This window comes from Candoia aspera, chromosome 2 (assembly GCF_035149785.1).
Source record: "Candoia aspera isolate rCanAsp1 chromosome 2, rCanAsp1.hap2, whole genome shotgun sequence".
Taxonomy (NCBI): Eukaryota; Metazoa; Chordata; class Lepidosauria; order Squamata; family Boidae; genus Candoia; species Candoia aspera.
Genome location: NC_086154.1, coordinates 148672627 through 148691695, shown reverse-complemented (window position 1 = coordinate 148691695; position 19069 = coordinate 148672627). Strand labels below are relative to the sequence as shown.

The following is a 19069-nucleotide window of genomic DNA, read 5'->3' as shown; positions in this document are numbered from 1 at the left end:
ATTAACACAGTTAAACTAAAGTTTATCATAAATCTTCTGGAGCAAACATTCTACAAACTTTCTATGTTGTTTCACTGTGACTTAGTTATGACTAACATTGGCACGATCAAAGCTAGAGAACAGCTTTCAAGAACTGGGAGACCTTGAGATATGTCAATGTACCAGAATGCTGCTTTAAAATAGTAATTTCCCTGCCCCTCCCCTCCCCTCCCCTCCCAAGCTGACAAATGCTGGATTTCTAGGTTGCAGAACTCCTGTCAACTTGATTTTACTCAGAACTCTGGTTAAGATACAGTTTATTATTTCAGTCTCCCCAAACCTTAGCAATTATTCCTGAAGACTTGCCTGCCTGGCTGGTAGCTGTGCTCTGGTCATGAAAGAAGTCATCCAGCAACTCATCATCTGAGCGAGCAATTATGTGCACATCGTCATTGCCTACAAGGAGGCGAGCACGACCTCGACTCTGCAATGGGAGGCTACTACTTAGCTGCAGGATGTCTGCAGCTGCTGAAGGACCCAGCAATCTAAAGAAGACATGCAGTAATTGGAAACAGTTAGGAAATACGCTGCAATGTTCTGGGATAAGGATGATCCAATGAATGACCAAACTGTCAGTGAGCCAGCCTCCCTCCCTCTTCTAAAACAAATTACTGGAAAGTGGGAAATTGAGATGTTGCCAGATTTATTAAAATTCACCCTGGTTCCCATTATGCTCCATTCTTTCTCCTTGGCTTACCTCTGCAGGATGAGAGGTGGGTTGGGCTGCCGGGTGCCTGGATAATGCACATGAATTGTGTGGCCTGTATTCGCGGTCAGCTGGCGTAATGTCCTCTGGCTGCGACCAATACCTTGTGCCAATCGAGTGGTGGAGGAACCACTACCCAAAGTCAAAGAGCTGTGGTCTGCATGCCGTACCATGAGTGGGTGAGTGGCAGGAATATTGCCAGGTGATGGAGGAATATCCGCTAGGAGTAGAAACAGGAGAGTTAGCAGATCAAGATGGGACTGTGAAGATTTCAGTAGAGAGATTTCCTTAAATTACAAAATTGGTCAGACCCAGCTAACATCATATAGGCTTCTCAATGATGGCGTTCTTTTTGGAAATTCCAGTTCAACTCACAAGCCTGGGCAAAACAAAGGAAGACTCTACTCCATTCCAAAGGTAAGAAAAACAGCTTCTTAGCCCATCAACAATTTGCTTCCCAACTCCCACAGGTATGAGAATATCGCCCATATCCTATGGCTTCTGAGTTTCAGAATTCTTACTGGCGCTGGAGAACATGTTGTCAAATTCTATGATGAGGTCATCTTCACGGTCAAAGCGTTCAAAACGCACCAGCGGGGAGGCATTCATATCAGGGTAGTCTTCATCTAACTCCATCTCTGAGCCGTCATCATCATCTTCCTCTTCTTCACCTTCCTCGCCTTCTTCATCATCCTACAAGAACAGCGAACACCAAAATCAAAGATTGGCTAGCATTCAGGATTCTGAATTCCACCCCTTCACATTTCCCCAGAACCTTTCTCACTACTCTGAACCAAGGAAAATTCGAAATTAGACAAAACTCTTAATCATATGTAAAACAGACTACAGATTCCAGCCATTATTAACAGTGCTTGAGACTACTGAAAACCAGCAACTCTTAATTGTCCTCCCTTGTTATTCTGTACAAGTCAGTAATGTGAAGAAGGCAAAGTGTCTTGGACACAGGGAATCTGACACAAAGTAAGTTGGCAGGAGGCTTCTGTGCTGGCTCTTCTCCAGTGCCTTTACCTGATCGTCTTCATCTTCCTCCTCCTCCTCCTCTTCTTCATCCTGACTGTCATCTTCATCCTCATTGCTGCCACTGCTGTCTTCTTCTTGTGTGTGCTCTTCCTCATCTTCAGGATCCAAGATATTCATAGAATCTAGAACAGAATTGAGAGTACAGGTAAGATGAGGTGGCTTGTGCTAATTAAATGAAAACCTTTCCAGTTAGTCCTCTGATGGGATTCTCCAAACCCTTCTTGTCAAATTGGAAAAGCCTTATGAAGCAAGATTACAGAAATATTTATCTTTCTGCTTTCTAAAAAAGAGCTTGACCCTATGACCATCTTGAATATAATGTTAAGTTTCTTTTCTCCAGCACTGCACCACCCACACCAGAAGGATGTCTATGGGCATTTTTATGACTTGAGGTAAGTGTTTAGGCAATGCCTCACCTTCCCTGTTGGCCTGTAGTGTGGAAGCTTGGCTCAGATTGGAAGGTGCCTCATCCATCAACACATCCTCCTGAGACTCATCCTCTCCACTTCGGCCCACTGAAGGACACAAAGGTAGAGCACAGGATTTAGCAGAATCATGAGTGAACAGCTTTCTTTCTGTTGAGGAATGCCAGAGCTGTCCCTTTGATCTATAAATACCCATTATGATTCTGATGTGATGCTGTTACTAAAAACTAATACACTGATGACAATGTCATGAATGCATTTGCCTCTGAGTAGCACCCCAACAAAGAAATGAAATATTTTCCTTCTAAAGAGAGAACAGACAGCACTGACATGAGCCAGCTTAGTGCAGCTTTCCCATGCTATGCGGTGAAAGGATGGCAGCCAGGAAACGGCATGTGCAGTAACAGCAACAAATTTTCTCTATCTGGAGGAATGGTCATTCACAGAAGATAGAATTCTCTAAAACATAATGTGGAATTAAAATGATTCCTTTAGACCACACATGGGGAGGAAAAAGCAAGACACATTAAGTCCAGAAATCCTAATGGATGATCCTAAGACCAAATTATGGGTGTGCTCTCACCTATTATAGTACTGTTTCCTGAGCCACCATCTTGCTCCAGTAGTTCATCAATCAGATCCTCCAGTTCATTTTCTACCTAGAAAAACAGAGATGGGAACATCAGTGAGGTCCAGTTCCACAAACCTAAACAAGCCCTAAAACTCCAGAGAAGCTGCACAATCCTGTGTTCTGTTAATACCTCTCTGATTGTTGCTCCATCACAGGTAGAAGCTATTTAGCAGCCCACCCCTGCTTCACACATCACGATCTGAATAAAACAAGGAAAGACTATGGAAATTTGTGCAAAATTAAGTACATCAGTCCAGGTTTTATTCAATCATTTAAAGCTGCCTTCCCCCAACTGGGCACCATTCAGATATGATTGGATTCCAGTTCTCAATTTCCACGGCTGTTGGCCACTTGGCTTGGGAATTTTGTGAGTTTTGGTCAGATGCCAGGTTAGCTGAAAATGCTGTTTTACAGAAGAACTTGGTGACTGCAAGCCTTCACTTTTATTCTCCGCTGCATGCAAGTCAAGACAAATTCATCTAAAGCAACATAAGCAGGAATTCAGGCGACACCCCCCCTCCTTAAATTGCAGCATCATATTTCTCTCTTAGAAACCTGTGGTCACATTTTCTACAAAATACAGAGAATATCCTTACAACCTAGCATTAATACCTGCATCTCTTGTGTGCTCAGCACTTCAGGCTGCCCTGCAATCACCACTGTATCAGTCTCTGCTTCACCATCCATGATGTCACCATCTGCTACTTCTGCTTGTGCAACATCATGGTCCTCCTCAGGGGCTTCTGTTTCTCCACTTTCTCCTAAGAATCAAAGAAAAATGAGGCCTACCCTCTCTTGAACAGGCTTTATTCAAGCACAAATCACTGGAGATATATATTAGAAGTCAAAAGAAGATCTAGCCAGGGGAGGGAGCAGAGGCAGATACTCCCAAATCAAGGAGAGCAAGAGATAAGAAAAACGGCAGAGAAGGGATACAGATGCACACCCGTTAAAAAAAAAAAAGGATGCTTGGATGAGATGAGGCATGTACCTGCATCTTGTTGTCCACTGCTGGCATCTCGTGCTACTCCTTGGGCATCCTGCTCTGCCTTGCTCTTGCTTGAGGCACTCTTGCTACCAAAGAGACTGCTGGGCTGGTTGACAATACGTGACAATGTCTCCAGGGGTTTCAAGGCAGCATTAACTGTATTGGCCATGTTGGGACTTTAGGGGAAAGTACACACAGACAGTTCTCCAAGTCAGAGCAAAGTCAGATATTAGAGAATAAGCCTTAGTTGATGAAGAGATAATAGAAATCTTTAATAAAATGAGACAGCATCAGAGTTCTAGTTCTCTCAATATGGCAGCTAATTCTATTCTAAGACAGAGATTAAACTTTTCCCACAGACAAATCTTAGTGGAAACCAGTGGGGAATTCACCTCTTAATTCCCGACCAAATTGTTTAATACCGCTGTAGCCCTGAAGCAGCTCTGCTCCATTTCTTGAACAAATTACCTGGACAGATCAAGACTATGGGGCACTCTCGCCAAGTCATTGACCAGCCCCTTCTTGAGGAACAGGCGGATGATGTTGTTCATGCCATTGTGCTGTGTCTTGGCTGTGGCACTGCTATAGAAGCTGGAGGTGGATGGGCAGGATTCCATGATGGTGCTGATGATGCACATTACTGCCTGTAGCCTAAAATCAGATAGAACCCCATTGATCAACATGAAAGCAATGTTTCTGTGCTTACCAGGGCCATATCATGGACACCCAACCTTGTCATGCCCCAGATCTGTGGCAGAGCATTTTTCTCCTTTCCCATAGTAAACATCCTCATTTTATTTGTTACATACTTTACTGGGAATAGCATTCTAAATTCTGACTACTGCTGAAAAGGCTTGCTCTTGGGTTAGCCCCTTCCTGTACCTCAGCATGGGAAGGCACCCTCCAAAGATATCCTCAGGGCTTTATAAGTACTCTGCCTATATTTTTATAACACTGGGAAGAAATGTAGTTTACTAATATCTTTCACTTGAAATCCTACCAAAGGCTGAAAAGTGCCTCAACCTCTAGGTCCAAGAACTTAGAGCTACAGTGCTATAGCTTTCCTCAGGTACTGATCCAGCTCCAAGAACAAACATTTCCCACCTTCCTCACCTGGCATGTTTCTCAGTGCTTTCTGCCATGGCCAATGCCCGGCCCAGGGCTGCCTTCACCTCATTCACCAAGGCCACCTGGGCATCAGTGCCACTACCCGCTGCAGCCAAACTGGCTAGAAAGAGGCGAGCCAGGGCTGGTGTATCTTTGTCTTCAGCATTCTGGGTGTGGGGCAGCAGATGGTCCAGGACAAAAGCCAAAACGCTACAGTCCTGAAATATTCCAGTAAGAGATCAGTAGGAAAAGAAAAGCCAGAATTCCCATCTTCTTCCCTTACCAACAACACCGCCCAATTTACAATTCTCTGTAAATTTATGCTTTCCACTGTCCACTGGACTAACTTAGGGTACTGGCCCTCAGCATCTTTCCTTGGCTCTACCTTGCTTCCAAGCCCATGGCTGCTTGGCACTGGTCAACCAGTGCATTTAGAATTTCTTACCTCTTTTATAAGTTCAGACTGGCCCACAGTGTAACTGTAGTTTGCAATTAACGTAGCAATGCCCACATATGAACGCACAAGCTCTGCCAGGAGCCGCAGAATAGTAGAGGTGGGCATAAGTGGCTTGCTCCCCTTAGCCTTTTGCTTGTTCTCCTCTGCAGCTTTATCACCATCCTTATCCTTTTTATTTTCTCTAGATTCTTCAGGAGTAGAAGCTATGGGTTAGAAAGGAAAGTATCCATCTGTGGAAGAGCTGCTATCCCAAGAAATTTAATCTCAGAACATCTGAGACCAGATCAGCTTGCCCATACTTGGTACCCTCCAGATATATTGTGGCTATATATACTGAATGGAATACCGGAAGTTATCGTTCCAACACATCTGGAAGCTGCAGGTTGGAGAACACTAGGCTAGACCCAATTAAGGTAACAGTTTGATCTCACACTGGAACAGCACACACACACAAAAAGGGGCAGAGAAGCTGCATCTTTACAGCTAAGATAAGAAGTTCCCCTTAAAGTAATTAGTACAAGGGAATGACATTTTGAGGCTAATTGGTTTAGTCAAATAACTTCCAAATGCATAAGAACGCCACAGGATATGCCAGCAGAGGTATTAAATGTTGCATTTTGCTTGGATTGCATCATCATAAAACTAGCACTTACCGTCGCCTTGGGGAGTTCCTGACTGGGGAATCTCAGAGGCTGCACTATCAGCAGCAAAGACTTGAGCCTAGAGAGGAAGAATGGGAAGACATAGCGAATGACTTAAAATGCACCAAAGGGGATGGAGTCCCATACATGACAAGCACACACATTTCTAGGCCACCTGTTATCCCGGAATTAACAGAACTACTTAGGGTGTTGGCTGCAGAGACAGCTCAGAGGGACTCACATTGATGCCAAAGCCTGTCTGAGAATCGAAGTCACTGCTCTGGCGGGTCAAAGATCGGTACTGCTGGTACACATCGTCCCCCATATCTTGTAGAATCTGGCTCACCTCCTGATTAGTAGTACTTGCTTTGGGTTCAGATTTGTCTACTGGAAACAGAGAAACAAAAGCAGGTCCACAGGTAGTATATTCTCAGCAGAAAGCAGTGTTCAGCCTGCACATCTGGCCAAAACAGAGCTACCTTTTCCAGAAAAGTATGTTATTTATACCTTAGATAGTTTTCTTACTATGTGACTCGCTGAAAGAAACATTAAGAGGCCGGGCAGAACTGCTCTTTCTAGGGACAAGGGAATAGTTGATGCTAGTGCTGGCTTCAACCATGTATACGGTACATTTGGGGGAAAAGGCAGAACTGTTTAGAACAGGGTTCCCAATCAAAAGGCACTTCAGCAGTCAAAAGCTATGGGGCCACACATACAGAGTTCCCTTCTACTCTGTCCCAGAGCATAATGTACCTTCATCAGGGGCATGGTAGGCAGCCAGAGCATTCAACATGTCATAGATCACCTCCTTGATCGTATCAGGTATGACAGGTAGCGGAGAAGGTTTAACTGGAGTGGTTTTCACTAGCTGCACAGCATTAGGGCCCTTAATCCGCAAGTTCTCGAACTCGTCGTCAGAGGCTTGGGGAGCAAAAGGAGAAAGAATAAAAAGAACTAGAGCCGCCAACACTACAAACAAGACCTGGAAAAAGAGGGTAGAAAGGGGAATGGAGTTCACTATGTTTATATCTGCTTCGGGGGGATTTTTACACAAAAGGTCTATTGTGGAAAGCACTCCTCCTCCTCCTCATGCCTGATCCAGATCATCTTCTGTCTCAGACATGAACAGTCAAAATCCAGGTTCTGGCACGCCTGCACACACGCTAGTCTGGTCACTGCAGGAGAACCAGCAGAGTCGTGAATTACTTACCAGTTCCGGAGCCACGGGGAGCGGGCAGGGCAATACGAATGCAACCGTTGGCTACCTCGGTGAAGATCTCAGGATTTCGGCAAGCAGCTGGGCCCAGCACTCGCAAGATATAGTTGATCTCTCGGGAGCCCAAGCTGCCCGACACCACACCTGAAGTGGTGCTGCCTGCTCCACTAGTGGCTGCTGAGCGTACAACCTAGAGAGCACAAAAGCGAAGAGGCAGGTAAGTGAAGGCATCTGAAAAATCAGTACCACTAGACCAGTCTGCTGGGATCTCAGACGCAAAGTCCAAAATAAAAAGCAGGACAGCTAAGAGAAAGCAGAGTTAAGATTCATAATTATTTTGTACGAGACCTGCATTTATACAGAAATACAGAGAGAATAAAACTACAAGTATCTGAAATGAGGGAGACCTGCCTTGGCAGCCACTCAGGCCACAGGATCGATTAAAACAGGAGCTGGCAATGGGATGCGGTTGCTAAAAAAAAGCTAATGAATCCTTAGGTTGAATCAGTAGAAATACAGTGTTGAAATCACTCTATGCTATCTGGTCAAGCTGCACCTGGAATTCTGTATTGTAATTTAACATAGATGTATTTCTGAGTATATACAGTATATTTGATTGTTATTTGCACTGTATATTGCCTTGGGCCTTCGGTAACCAGAGAATACAATTTATAAATTAGTACAGTGGTAGAAATGGTATTTAAGAACAAGTGGATATCCCTTTGCTAGATATCTTGCCATCTTGCAATGCCTTCTTGCATTGCAGATTGATTCTATATATCTATCTTCTATTCCGCCTTTATTATTTCTATAAATAACTCACGGCGGGGAACATACCTAATACTCCCTCCTCCTCCTATTTTCCCCACAACAGCAACCCTGTGAGGTGAGTTGGGCTGAGGGAGAGCAACTGGCCCAAGGTCACCCAGCCGGCTCTCATGCCTAAGGCGGGACTAGAATTCTCAGTCTCCTGTTTTCTAGCCTGTTGCCTTAACCACTAGACCAAACTGGCTCTGCATTAAGTGGAATAGGATATCAGCTTAAATGATTCCCTCATTTCATTCCAATGTATGGTTCTATGGATACAGAACTAACTTATTCTCAGTGCTGAGCAGAGCCAGGCCTTTTCATCAATATATATCTGGGAAAACAAGCAGTTATGGCTCCACCTCCTCCCTGGTGTAGATAGCACAAGGAAAACTATACCTTCTCCATGGTGTGATGCAGCGTACAGGGATCCTCTATGATGTGTCGGAAAAGCAGGGTGACAAGAGGGGTGAAGCCGTTGAAACCAGAGCTCTGTGTTAAGCCCAGGATCATGCGCGTGCTCTTGAGTTCAGCAAACATCATGGCGTACTTGTGGTGGCGGGTGAGGCGCAGACAGAGGCGCAGTGTGGCGTGCAGAGTGTCTGGCTCCACAGGCACACCTAACATGCTCACACAGGCTCGGATCAACACTGTCACCATCTCCTCGGTCAGGCCTTGGATTAGGATCTCTGAGGGTTTCACCTCTTCTGGTGGTGCTTCTTTCTCTGGGGCTAGGCTATCAGCAGGCACAGGGCTATCTGATAGGGTTAGAGAAAACAGATGTGAGGGAGCAAGTTCAGTCTATGGTTTGTTGTAAAAACCAGACCTAAGAATATGCATTTAGTACCGTTTGCCTTCTCCTCCTTAACCTTGCTTTCCATTTCTTTCCCTTCCTCCAAGGTCCTCTCCAGTTCTTGTCCACTGCCTTCCTTCACAGTCTTGCTAAGTCGGGGAACCCTGAGCAAGGTCAGCATTACTGGCCTCCTGTTTCCAGTTTCTTCATTCACCTTTGCATCCAGGAAACATACAAGAGGATTAGAATCACTCCACATGCTTATCCCAAACAAAACATCTGAGCAGAGAATGGAAAGCTTATACCTGCACCATCGTGGTGAACTGCACCGTGTAGCGCCGCCGTCCAGCAGTGAAACGAACACTAGTCTCTCCTGCCTTCCAAGCCGTGTCAATAGTGCTATTATTACTTGCACTATAACTACACCATCGACCTGAACGATCGTCAAACCAACGCCAATTGTTGCCATTAGCCTGAAGGTACTGGAAGAAAAAAGAATACTCTTAGATGTACCCTGCATTGCAATTCTAGGCATGCCTACTCAAAAGCAAGCCCTAGGAGATTAGGACTGCAGTTGTACATGCTGATGCCTGAAAGAACAGGAGTAACCCTTGTATGAGGCAAGGTGACTATTCAGTTATATGAGACAATAGATTTCATGCAAGCTTTAACTTAAAATTGGAGTGGCAATGGAATGCAGTGACTGTTAGGAAGATCTTTTCAAAGCTGAAGTTGGTGCTGCATTTTTACCATGTGGTGTATGCCAGGCAGCTTGCTCCAGATTCCTGTGTGAAGCATATCTCCAAACTAGACCCTATCCACCCTTCTCCTAGCAAAGGAAGCCAATTCTAACAATGATAAAGATTCTGATTCTTTATTTGGATTGAGTGTGAGGTACAGGGAGGACACGAGGCAAGGCACTGTTTCAGTTTAAAAACACGATGGAAATGCTGGATGATGTAAAACAGATGGAACCCACACAGAAGAAAGTGACTGTCTGCCTTTATTTGCAAAACTAGGTGTCGTACTGGTCACTGACCAAAATAAAATATGTCTAGCCTAAAACTAGGGGCAAATGCTTGTCAATATGCTAGTTGAAGAAAGCCAATTAACTTCTTAAACCTCTAATGCAAGTACTACAAGAGTTGGAGTCCAACATCCTTCCTTAGAAGCTAAACAAAATGTGGAAACTGTGTCTGTGCCTTATTTTGCATGATGTGTGAAGTAGCATCCACCAACCTTCTTCTAATACCCTTCAACCACAGCTGAAATCAAAAGCAGGATGTAAATTTATTTTGTGAACATGCCATTTTTATATTCTTCTGTGTTAAAGATTGTATCCAGTTGTAAGATAAATTTCACTTAAAGCAGAAGAAGCGATATAAAGAAATAGAATTGCATCACGTACGCACGATTGCCCCAAAGGGACTCTCATTTTATTTTTTGACTCTAGAATAGTCAAGAAGATGTGAGGAGCAGAGGGTATGATCAGTCTTGCCTAGTCTTGGAGAATACCTTGAACTGGAAGAATAGGCAGCAGATCCATTTTGATCGCTAGATGAATGAATGAATGAATGAATGAATGAATGAATGAATGTTGCATCTTAAAGACAATTTTTTTGGCATCTGGGAGAATTCACTGTGAATGCTTGAGTAACAGTGAGGTTTTATTGGCTACTGCCCCTTTTGTCAAATAAATTTGATGAAGTAGGTACAGGTAGTTCTTGTTTAGAGACTGCCTCGTACGGCAACTGTTCACAGTTACGACGGTGACAAAAATGTAACTTTATGACCAATCCTCGCATTTACAACCTTCGCAGGTCTGTAAAGCAAAGGAAAGCTAAGTAAGATAATAAGCAGAGTTGCTGTTTCACTTAGCTACCACTTCACTTAATGACTGAGTTGCCAGTCCCAACTGGGGTTGCTAAATGAGAACTACCTGTATAGCTTCCAAGGCTTATGCCTTATCTATTGATCCTTAGAGTGCCACAAAACCTTTTGTCAACAAAACTTGTTTGAGGGGTTGCCATTCTTTCCCTTTCTTATTTTCTGCATATTCAGTAAACATGTTCAGTTGAGATGTGCTGTATATATTTGGTACAGTGAGAAAATAAACTGAAGATTCACCGTGATGAGAATAGTGTACCTGTGGGAACATAATCTTGGCCAGTTGGACAGTTAATACATACAGAGCAATTTGATTTTTAAAACCTTGTATAATTGGATAGTAGAACTAGAATGATACATATTCATCAAATTTTGGTGAGGAGGCCCAGAACTATATTTTGGGCTGCTGAAGTATTAGCACAGCTTGGATGAACAGCATGAGAGCATTAACTTTGGGGGAAATTAGCACAAAGGTTTATTTGATCTGAATGTTTTTACCACCTCAACAGCCAGAACCTTCCTTTCCACCAAGAACTTGCACCTCCCCTACAACCGCCTGGGCTCATACCTTGTTCATCTGGGCCCTTCTCTTGGAGGAGATAGCTGTTTTCTCATAGAAGTCAATTAGAAGCAGCACTGGGGTGATCCACCTATAGGAGAAAGTTGATAAGGCCAGGAAAGATAGCAAATTATTTTTTATATTTATATTTTTTCTGTGCAAGCGCATTCAAAAACTATCTCATGAAGTAGGTCTGGTTCAGACTAAGATGCTGTAGCCCATTTAAGATTGCAACCCTGCCAAGGTAACAATATTGCCAAGGCCTTCTGGCCTTTCCACCTTTTAGTCCAGCTAGGTTAAAATGCATGGAACTCCAGTGCTGTAGACCTGGCAGCAGACAGAAACCCAACCCTGTCCTAGGTTAGTAAATGCATCCTGTTACTCAACCATCACAAATACAATTATCAAACTGAAATCCCCCTTCAAAGCACAAACAAGGCTGAATTAAAGCCTCAGTACAGCATAAATTTGGAAAGCTGAAGAAACTACGTTAGGGGTTTCCAACTCCAGCCCATATCCAGTTTATTACTTACTTTGGTGTCTGCACTTCCTTCTGTTCCTTGGCAGCTTGGAGGCAAGGTTGTACCACTTCCAACAGTTTTATCAAAACATTGAGAATACCACTTGATTCTACTACACGAGCACATGGCAACTTCAACTCCTGTAGGCAGTTAAAAGCAAAAAGATCAGCATCCATGCAGCAGAGAGGAAGTAGTCAAGATAAAATGTTCACCACTGTATCAAAACAAAAAGTTTCAACTACTATATAGGCAACCAAAAAGGAATTCAAGAAGTTGTAGCCTGAAACTTAAAATCCACCTTACTGTACAGGTCTTTAGCTCACCTGTGAGGGGGAAAAAAGCTAAACTCATAGAATTAGGTAGACATGGAATGCAGTCTAGAGCTCTTATTCCTCTCCCTTTGATTCAGTTAATTTACTATATACCTTTTTACCTGAAAATGTTCATTAAAATACTAAATATAATAACATGACCACTTAAAAAAGAATTGCACATCTGCACTGCACATCTGATCACTTAGAATCTGCATACTACCAAGCAATTGCTCTTCTACAGAGAATTTTGCCATCTACCTGAATTCAAAAAGAATTGCTTACATATGCTTTAAATGGGCAAGCTGATGTCATCAGGCATTTTGGAATTCAACTACCATCCACCCCAGTCAGCATGGCCAATGATAAGCCAATGACAGCTGCAGGCCAAAACATCCGGAGGATACAAGCTGCCTACCTCTGTTTTAAGAAATAGAATTCTAGATATCATCTTAATTGTATAAAGGCATAGTGGCTTCAAAACTGACTTTTTCTTGGCAGAGAAATTAACTATTAATAGTTGTTGCAGAAGTTTAGAGTAAACTCCATATTCTATCCACAATCAGCTGAATAGCTGGCATTGCATGATTCTTCACTGTGACATTCAGTGTTGAAAAAAGTGACTATGTGTGAATAAAGCAACCAACAAATAAAAACACAATGAATTAAGTGGTAGAACCTAGATCTAATCCCATCTATGCTTTAAATTTTGGGATGGGAGTAATATTTAGCAATCAAAACAATGAAACAGCAAGAAGACAAATATATCTATATATAGATATAGATAAATATATAGCTACTGTCCATAATGAAACATGTAAACTGTTAATTTAAACACTTTAATGCAGGATGGGAGTAATATTTAGCAATCAAAACCATGAAACTGCAAGAAGACAATTAGATCTATCTATCTATCCATCTAGCTAGCTAGCTACTGTCTATAATGAAATACGTAAACTATTAATTTAAACACTTTAATGCTGTGTCTTGCTCACACCCACCGCTTCCCACCCAACCTTCCCAAAACAGTAGTGAAAGACAGCTATATTGCTGGCACCTCCTCAAAGAAGCCAAGTATTTTCCTGGGCTCAGACCAGAGTCATCAGCCTCACCTCAAATAGTAAAGTTAACAGCAGGATACGTGTGGCCAGATTGGAGGCCTGAGGTAGGGTAGCCATCTGGCTAATCCATTCAGAGACAGTCTTTGTATCACTTGTGGTGAGGGGCAGAGCTGCCTTGATAAGGACATCAGCAGCTTCCCACACCTGTCAAAGGAAAGGTATGTTATCAGTGGCACCAAGAAGCCAATCAGCAGGATCATACCTGGGACAATAGTCCTCTAAGAGCCGAGTTATGTTCCTGTTTCATTAATGAAATCACTTTTCCATTTACACAGGACCCAGAACTGAATGTCATGCTTGCTAGATGTTTCCTCTCAGATTTTCTAGTATGTTTATTTCAACTTGGGCATTACTTTAAATATGAATGTTTCCCAAGAAAGACGTGGATTTTTTTTGCTATTTGTGAAAGATAAATACTATGCAAATACTGTTACATTTAACAAACATGTATTTTGTGTTTGTCATCAACTACATGCATGTGAAATATCTGGCTGCTTATTGGATTATTGACTTTTCCTGAATATAAATCTTTTTACCCATCTTGTACATTGTTCCAAAAGTCATATAAAGGTGGTGGGTGTCTGTTTAGCTTAACAACCATGAATCAAGAAACCTTGAAAAAAATACTTTACAAATGAGTAAAATGCATAAACACAGAAAGACAAAAAACCCCACTCTGAAATCCTCCAACCATAATGATGTGCCCCAAACCATGGACATGTGAAACCATGGGTAATAAAACTGCAGCTAAAGAAGGCCACCTGGATCACTTGCCTTATAAGGTTTCAAAACTAAATTCCAATTCAATCCAAAGTTCATAGCTTTTCACTATATATTAGTTTGTCCCTAGTATGAAAAGAAATGTAGAACAGTCTGGTCAAGATACTCAAGATATTATGGGCTGCAATTCTCATTAGGCCCAAGGAGGTATGGCTTTGGCTAAAGATGTTGGCAATTCTAGTCAAAAGCTCCTGGAAAGATATTTTTCTTTCCCCTAAAATATCTAAGATAACCCCCTATCTTAAGAAAACACAGAGGCAATGCTTTCTTAGCATAAGAATTTGATCTACCTGATTCACAACTTGTTTGAGGATCATATCTCTATAATCGGCCCCATTACGTTTGATTGCAGTCATGATGAGGTCACAGACACGGTACACTGTATCTGGGAGCTCATCCAGCAGGTGAAAGCAGCCAGGCAGCATAGTGTCGGTGAAGTTGTGCAACTCTTCTTGCTCAAGAGGTTCTGCATCCTGGAACTTCTCCAGACACTTGGCTTCCTCTTCCTCCTGCTTCTCTCGGGCCTTGCGCTCTTCTTCTTCTTTCCGACAAGCAGCTTCCTAGAAAGAAAGAACAGCTGGTTTATACTTAGTTAATTTGCTTATATACCACTGGTTTCAGCAAAAATGGTTCTTGGCCATTTACAGCATAAAAACTGTTCTGCCCCCTTCACCTCCCCTACCTGGCAGATCATTAAAAGATATTGGTGGGAGGTTTGCACTGGACCAGTTGGGCAGGCCACCTCTACGCAGAGGAGACATTCCTGTAAGTACTTCAGTGCCAAGGACTTTATAAAGCTTTGTAAGTGAAAACCAGCACAAATGGTTGTTGAAATACTAGAAACTAAACTGCTTACCTCCCACCAAATCAATCAATCAATCAATCAATCAATCAATTCTTGTTGTCAGCAGCTACCTTATATTGTCGATAAAAGTTGGGCCTTATTCTTGCTAATTGTTATGATCACATTTTTTCACCACGATTCTGAAATTTTTAAATGTATCAATGGAGCCCTAAAGACTTCTTTCCTCTAAACTTCAGCAGTGTTTTTTCAATCCAGCACTCTGAATCACAGTATGAAGGCTTCGGGGATTTTTTACCTCTGGGGATTCAGCCCTTTGGTCCATGGGGATGTCTTGTCCTAGAGACATAGCAATGGCCCTCATCATCTGATCTTCTTCAGACATGCTGAGATCCTGCCAGACAACCCACAAACAGCTCTGGAAGATTAGTGATTGGCTACTGGAATCCAACTTAATCTTCAGTCTAAAGAAAACTAGAGAGTTTTATCAACTGAATCTAAAATTCTAACATTCAGGTGGGAGTGGAGCCCTCTTTTGAATACACTCATCAAAGAGATCTTCCAAGCTAAGAGCATCACAATCACAGAAATTAATTAACTGATGACTACATATTTTATCTTTCAGGATTGGGGAGTGAAGGTGTCCAATATTTTATAAGTATCTAGAATAGGAGTGGGGCAACTGGGGCTACTTCCCTAATTTCATCGCAATCAACTAAGACGCTAGGAAGGAGCTTAACTGTTGTGATAAAAACAGAAAAAGATACAAAGCAAAACAAGATATATCAAAAGGAGAGAAAATGGGCTGTCCCACCCCTTTTGGCTCTGCTTGCAGCTGGCTTAAGGCCCATTCATCACTAACATGTGGACTCCCCAATTCCATGGCAATGCAGCCCTCAAAAGAATAAAGACTGGGAATGAACAATAAAGGAAGCTAAGAAATTTCTATAAATGCTAGGTTGCCTCACCCTTACAACCCCACCCATAAGGGGTGGAGGATGTGTCAGAAGATACTCTGTGGCTTGTTCCATGGTACTGGTGTTCAACAGAGCTTCCATAGCATGCTCTCGTGTAAAGCCCATGTCCATCAGCTGAAAATAGGCAGAGGCAGAAAACTTTATAAAGGGATTGGATATGCAAGCAGAAGACAACTAGAAGACTCAGTTTAATAGTCAACTACATCCCCAAAAGAGAAGGGCTTAAACCAAGAATGCAACTTTTGCAAAGCACTAAAATAATAGATTGATTTCTACCTGCTGTAGCTGCTGCTGGTTCACTTGGGGCTCCCTTCGGGCACCACCCTCTTCTTGCCCTGCCTCTTCCTCACTTCGTGCTCCCTCTTTCTCCTTGCCAAGGCGCTCACGGATAACTGGTTCTCCGCGCAGGATGTGGCACAGGATAGCCAACATGGACTCTGCCATACGTCCTCCGTATACTTTCAGTGGCTTACGGTTCCATAAGTTTTTGATGCAAGTAAAGGCTGCCTGCACAATAGAGGAGACAAGCTAGCAAAAGTAGCTCTACATGGGCTCTTCTCCTTGTAAAGTCAGAAATGAAAGTTAGAACAGTTTCTAGATACAAAAATCATATAAAAAGGGGGGGGGGTTAGAATGCATCAAAAAGTATATTCTACATATACAAGATAGTATAGGACAGATAATACAACCAGGGGGTATAAACAAACATTAAATGCTAATAATTAGGATTTCAGTAATGTTTTGAACAACAAACTAAGATAGATCAGCTGTCGTATCCCAGAAGACAAGAGACTCTTATTTAGACCGATCAAAGAGATTTTGCTATAGTAAAGTCACACTGCAGCAGCATCTGCTGGTGTAACACATACACCGTATCGCCTTACATATTTCACTTCTGTATAGCCTTTGCTTTGGCTGAAAAAGAAAAAGAGAGAGAGAGAAACTGCAGCTACTCACCTTCTGGGTTACCACAAGGAAACGTAAAGCACTGAATTGCAGGTAGTTCTGCCCACCTGGCAGCTTTGCAGGCAAGGAATGGGGAGATTCCAGCACTGTGGTGGGATTCACCATTTTCTCCACCAGCATGAGCCAGGCATCCAGAAACTCGCCTGTGCCATCAGGCAAATCTGGGTGTTCCAATCCTTCAGCAACTGGAACTTTGCCTCCCATGGAAAGGGCCCAGTTGAAAGTCCTGGGGAGGGTGGGTGGGAAGTGAAGTGATTGTATCTTCTAAGCATTTGGTTCTTGTTTTTTCTACACAATTCCAACAAGATGATATCCCTGCCCTGGAGTGCATCTACCAAGTGCACCACTGACGCGAAGGATTCTTTTCTAGATCATCTTGTACTGTCTCTATGTTCCTCACAATCATGAATCATTGCTGGCAATCTTTCTCACTGTTACCAAACACCAGAGCCAAGAATGGAGTTGGCTTTAACTACTTATAATGCTCTGTGATTGAAATATAAGGATTTGGGCCACTGCAATAACTACATGAAATGCCTTTAAAGATTTTATTCCAGCCATCACCATGGTAACATCATACATCTTTCTAAAGCATTCCACCTCTTTCAAGACATTTCCCTTTTCTAGCTCATGTCCCTGGACAGTTAGCTCTCTGTATCTTATCTATGACAAGGATTGTTGCAGCAAGCTCCCATTAGCAGTGGCCAGTTCCTCCGTTTACTCTCATTTGAGAATGTCTTTGTGGAACAAGCAATCAATGCAGTTGATTCTATGGCTACTTCAGTGCTGAAAGGCCCACTGTCGTAAGTGCTCTCACATTCCACCATGCCAAGTTCAGTGTGCACTTGTCATTCTAAGTCTCCTAATCCAGTGCCAGCAACTGTTGCCCTATCAGATCCATCAGCTCCTCTGACCCTCCAGGAGATCACTGGATATTGAGAGTTGGACCATAGGATATCTTCCTAAAACTAAGAATTAGTTGGGCCTGAATAAAATGAAAGGACAATCCACACAATGCCAACTGTCCATTCACTCCACCCACCCTTCCTTCTTCTGTGAATTGTATGCCCAGCCCATGACTACCAGACCTTCTGCCCATGCTAGGCTCTCCAAAACCTGTGCTGGTAGCGCTAGTACAGGTTCTGGGATCTATTTCCAAGTCAGAAATACATGACAAAACTCCCCTTGGATCAGAGCACTTAGGATGGATCTTGTTTCTGCTCTCCATCTCAGTATTAATGTTCTCCAGAATTGTTTTACTACTCAGTCAGGGGATTGAGCTGGTCACACTATCATATTGAACCATGTTTCTGTGGACTGCCTCATGGGATTAGACATTACTGATAACGTTCTTCCATTAAACAGTATACGTATCCCTCGTATTTTCCCCAATTTCCTCATCTCACAATTATTCTTACTGTAGATCTCATTGCTGATGGAAAAGTTAAAGATCTGCTCAGACATCCAAAGCCTCAAGTTCATTGTTTGGAAGATCGACTGGATAGTGGATTCTCGGAAGTAACAATTGGGATTATAGCTGTGTCTTGAAAGCCTTTCATACTGAAGCCATATGTTAATAGGCAAAATTTCTCTAAGTTTTATGCAGGTTTTAGTTTTTCTGCTCTCTTTACTGGTGTTTTTTTCCACAGTTAAAAGTAACTTCAGCCTTTCACAGTTTGGCTGATGACATTTTGTGTTTCTTCACCCAATGGTTAAACTTTTTTTTAAAGTGTTGTTAGACACTTAATTCCCCAATCTCAAACCATCCTTTCATGGAATTTCTCTCTGGTGCACAGTTAGCTTCCAAACAATTCAAGCTGATGGCAACGTGTTATTCCTTTGCAATAATCAAGGAAGTCTTTTGTTGTTGCCACGTCTTTGTTGGGTTGTTCCACAAAGCTCTGAATACCACACTGTGATGAGTTTTATCTGGTCTTTTACACAAAATGATTCTGCACCAAGTTCTTTCTTTCCTCTCTAAATTAGTTTCTGCCTCCGTCTTAACCAAGAGATGGTTCTTCCAATATTCTTTCCAAACCTGGATCTTCGCTGGCATAAACACTTGATATTTGACAGCTGCTGTCATTTTATCTGGATGGTACTTTTTTGTCCCAGAAGAACTGCATATGCTACCATGATCCTTTCGAGGGCTGACTCAACACTTTTCAAAACAGGTCTTTGCAGCCATCAAACTCTGCTATGAATCGGCTTATAAGCCATACTTGCTCATGTTTGGGAAACTCTGCAAGGGCAGTGGAACTTTCAGCAGCTTTTCTGAGAGGTGTATCCTTATC

General features: G+C 42.6%; 1 protein-coding gene across 9 annotated transcripts in view; it reads right to left on the bottom strand.

The window, feature by feature from the left end:
- Window positions 1–19069, bottom strand: part of HUWE1 (HECT, UBA and WWE domain containing E3 ubiquitin protein ligase 1) — a 100492-nt gene that overhangs the window by 22481 nt on the left and 58942 nt on the right. For 6 of the 9 annotated variants that reach the window (XM_063294176.1, XM_063294167.1, XM_063294171.1 and 3 more), the window contains 26 exons: window positions 16767–17001; window positions 16086–16316; window positions 15801–15923; window positions 15131–15226; window positions 14321–14590; window positions 13242–13394; window positions 11831–11958; window positions 11307–11388; window positions 9157–9333; window positions 8906–9065; window positions 8458–8816; window positions 7246–7441; window positions 6789–6956; window positions 6277–6422; window positions 6048–6114; window positions 5383–5597; window positions 4944–5155; window positions 4299–4481; window positions 3834–4006; window positions 3455–3603; window positions 2795–2870; window positions 2203–2301; window positions 1775–1908; window positions 1267–1438; window positions 737–965; window positions 346–524 (listed from right to left, as the gene is read on the bottom strand). In XM_063294176.1, coding sequence (XP_063150246.1) covers window positions 346–524; window positions 737–965; window positions 1267–1438; window positions 1775–1908; window positions 2203–2301; window positions 2795–2870; window positions 3455–3603; window positions 3834–4006; window positions 4299–4481; window positions 4944–5155; window positions 5383–5597; window positions 6048–6114; window positions 6277–6422; window positions 6789–6956; window positions 7246–7441; window positions 8458–8816; window positions 8906–9065; window positions 9157–9333; window positions 11307–11388; window positions 11831–11958; window positions 13242–13394; window positions 14321–14590; window positions 15131–15226; window positions 15801–15923; window positions 16086–16316; window positions 16767–17001 — 4412 coding nt within the window. The remainder of the gene's footprint in view (window positions 1–345; window positions 525–736; window positions 966–1266; window positions 1439–1774; window positions 1909–2202; window positions 2302–2794; window positions 2871–3454; window positions 3604–3833; window positions 4007–4298; window positions 4482–4943; window positions 5156–5382; window positions 5598–6047; window positions 6115–6276; window positions 6423–6788; window positions 6957–7245; window positions 7442–8457; window positions 8817–8905; window positions 9066–9156; window positions 9334–11306; window positions 11389–11830; window positions 11959–13241; window positions 13395–14320; window positions 14591–15130; window positions 15227–15800; window positions 15924–16085; window positions 16317–16766; window positions 17002–19069) is intronic. The other 3 variants (XM_063294168.1, XM_063294172.1, XM_063294173.1) reach the window with 3 other exon arrangements.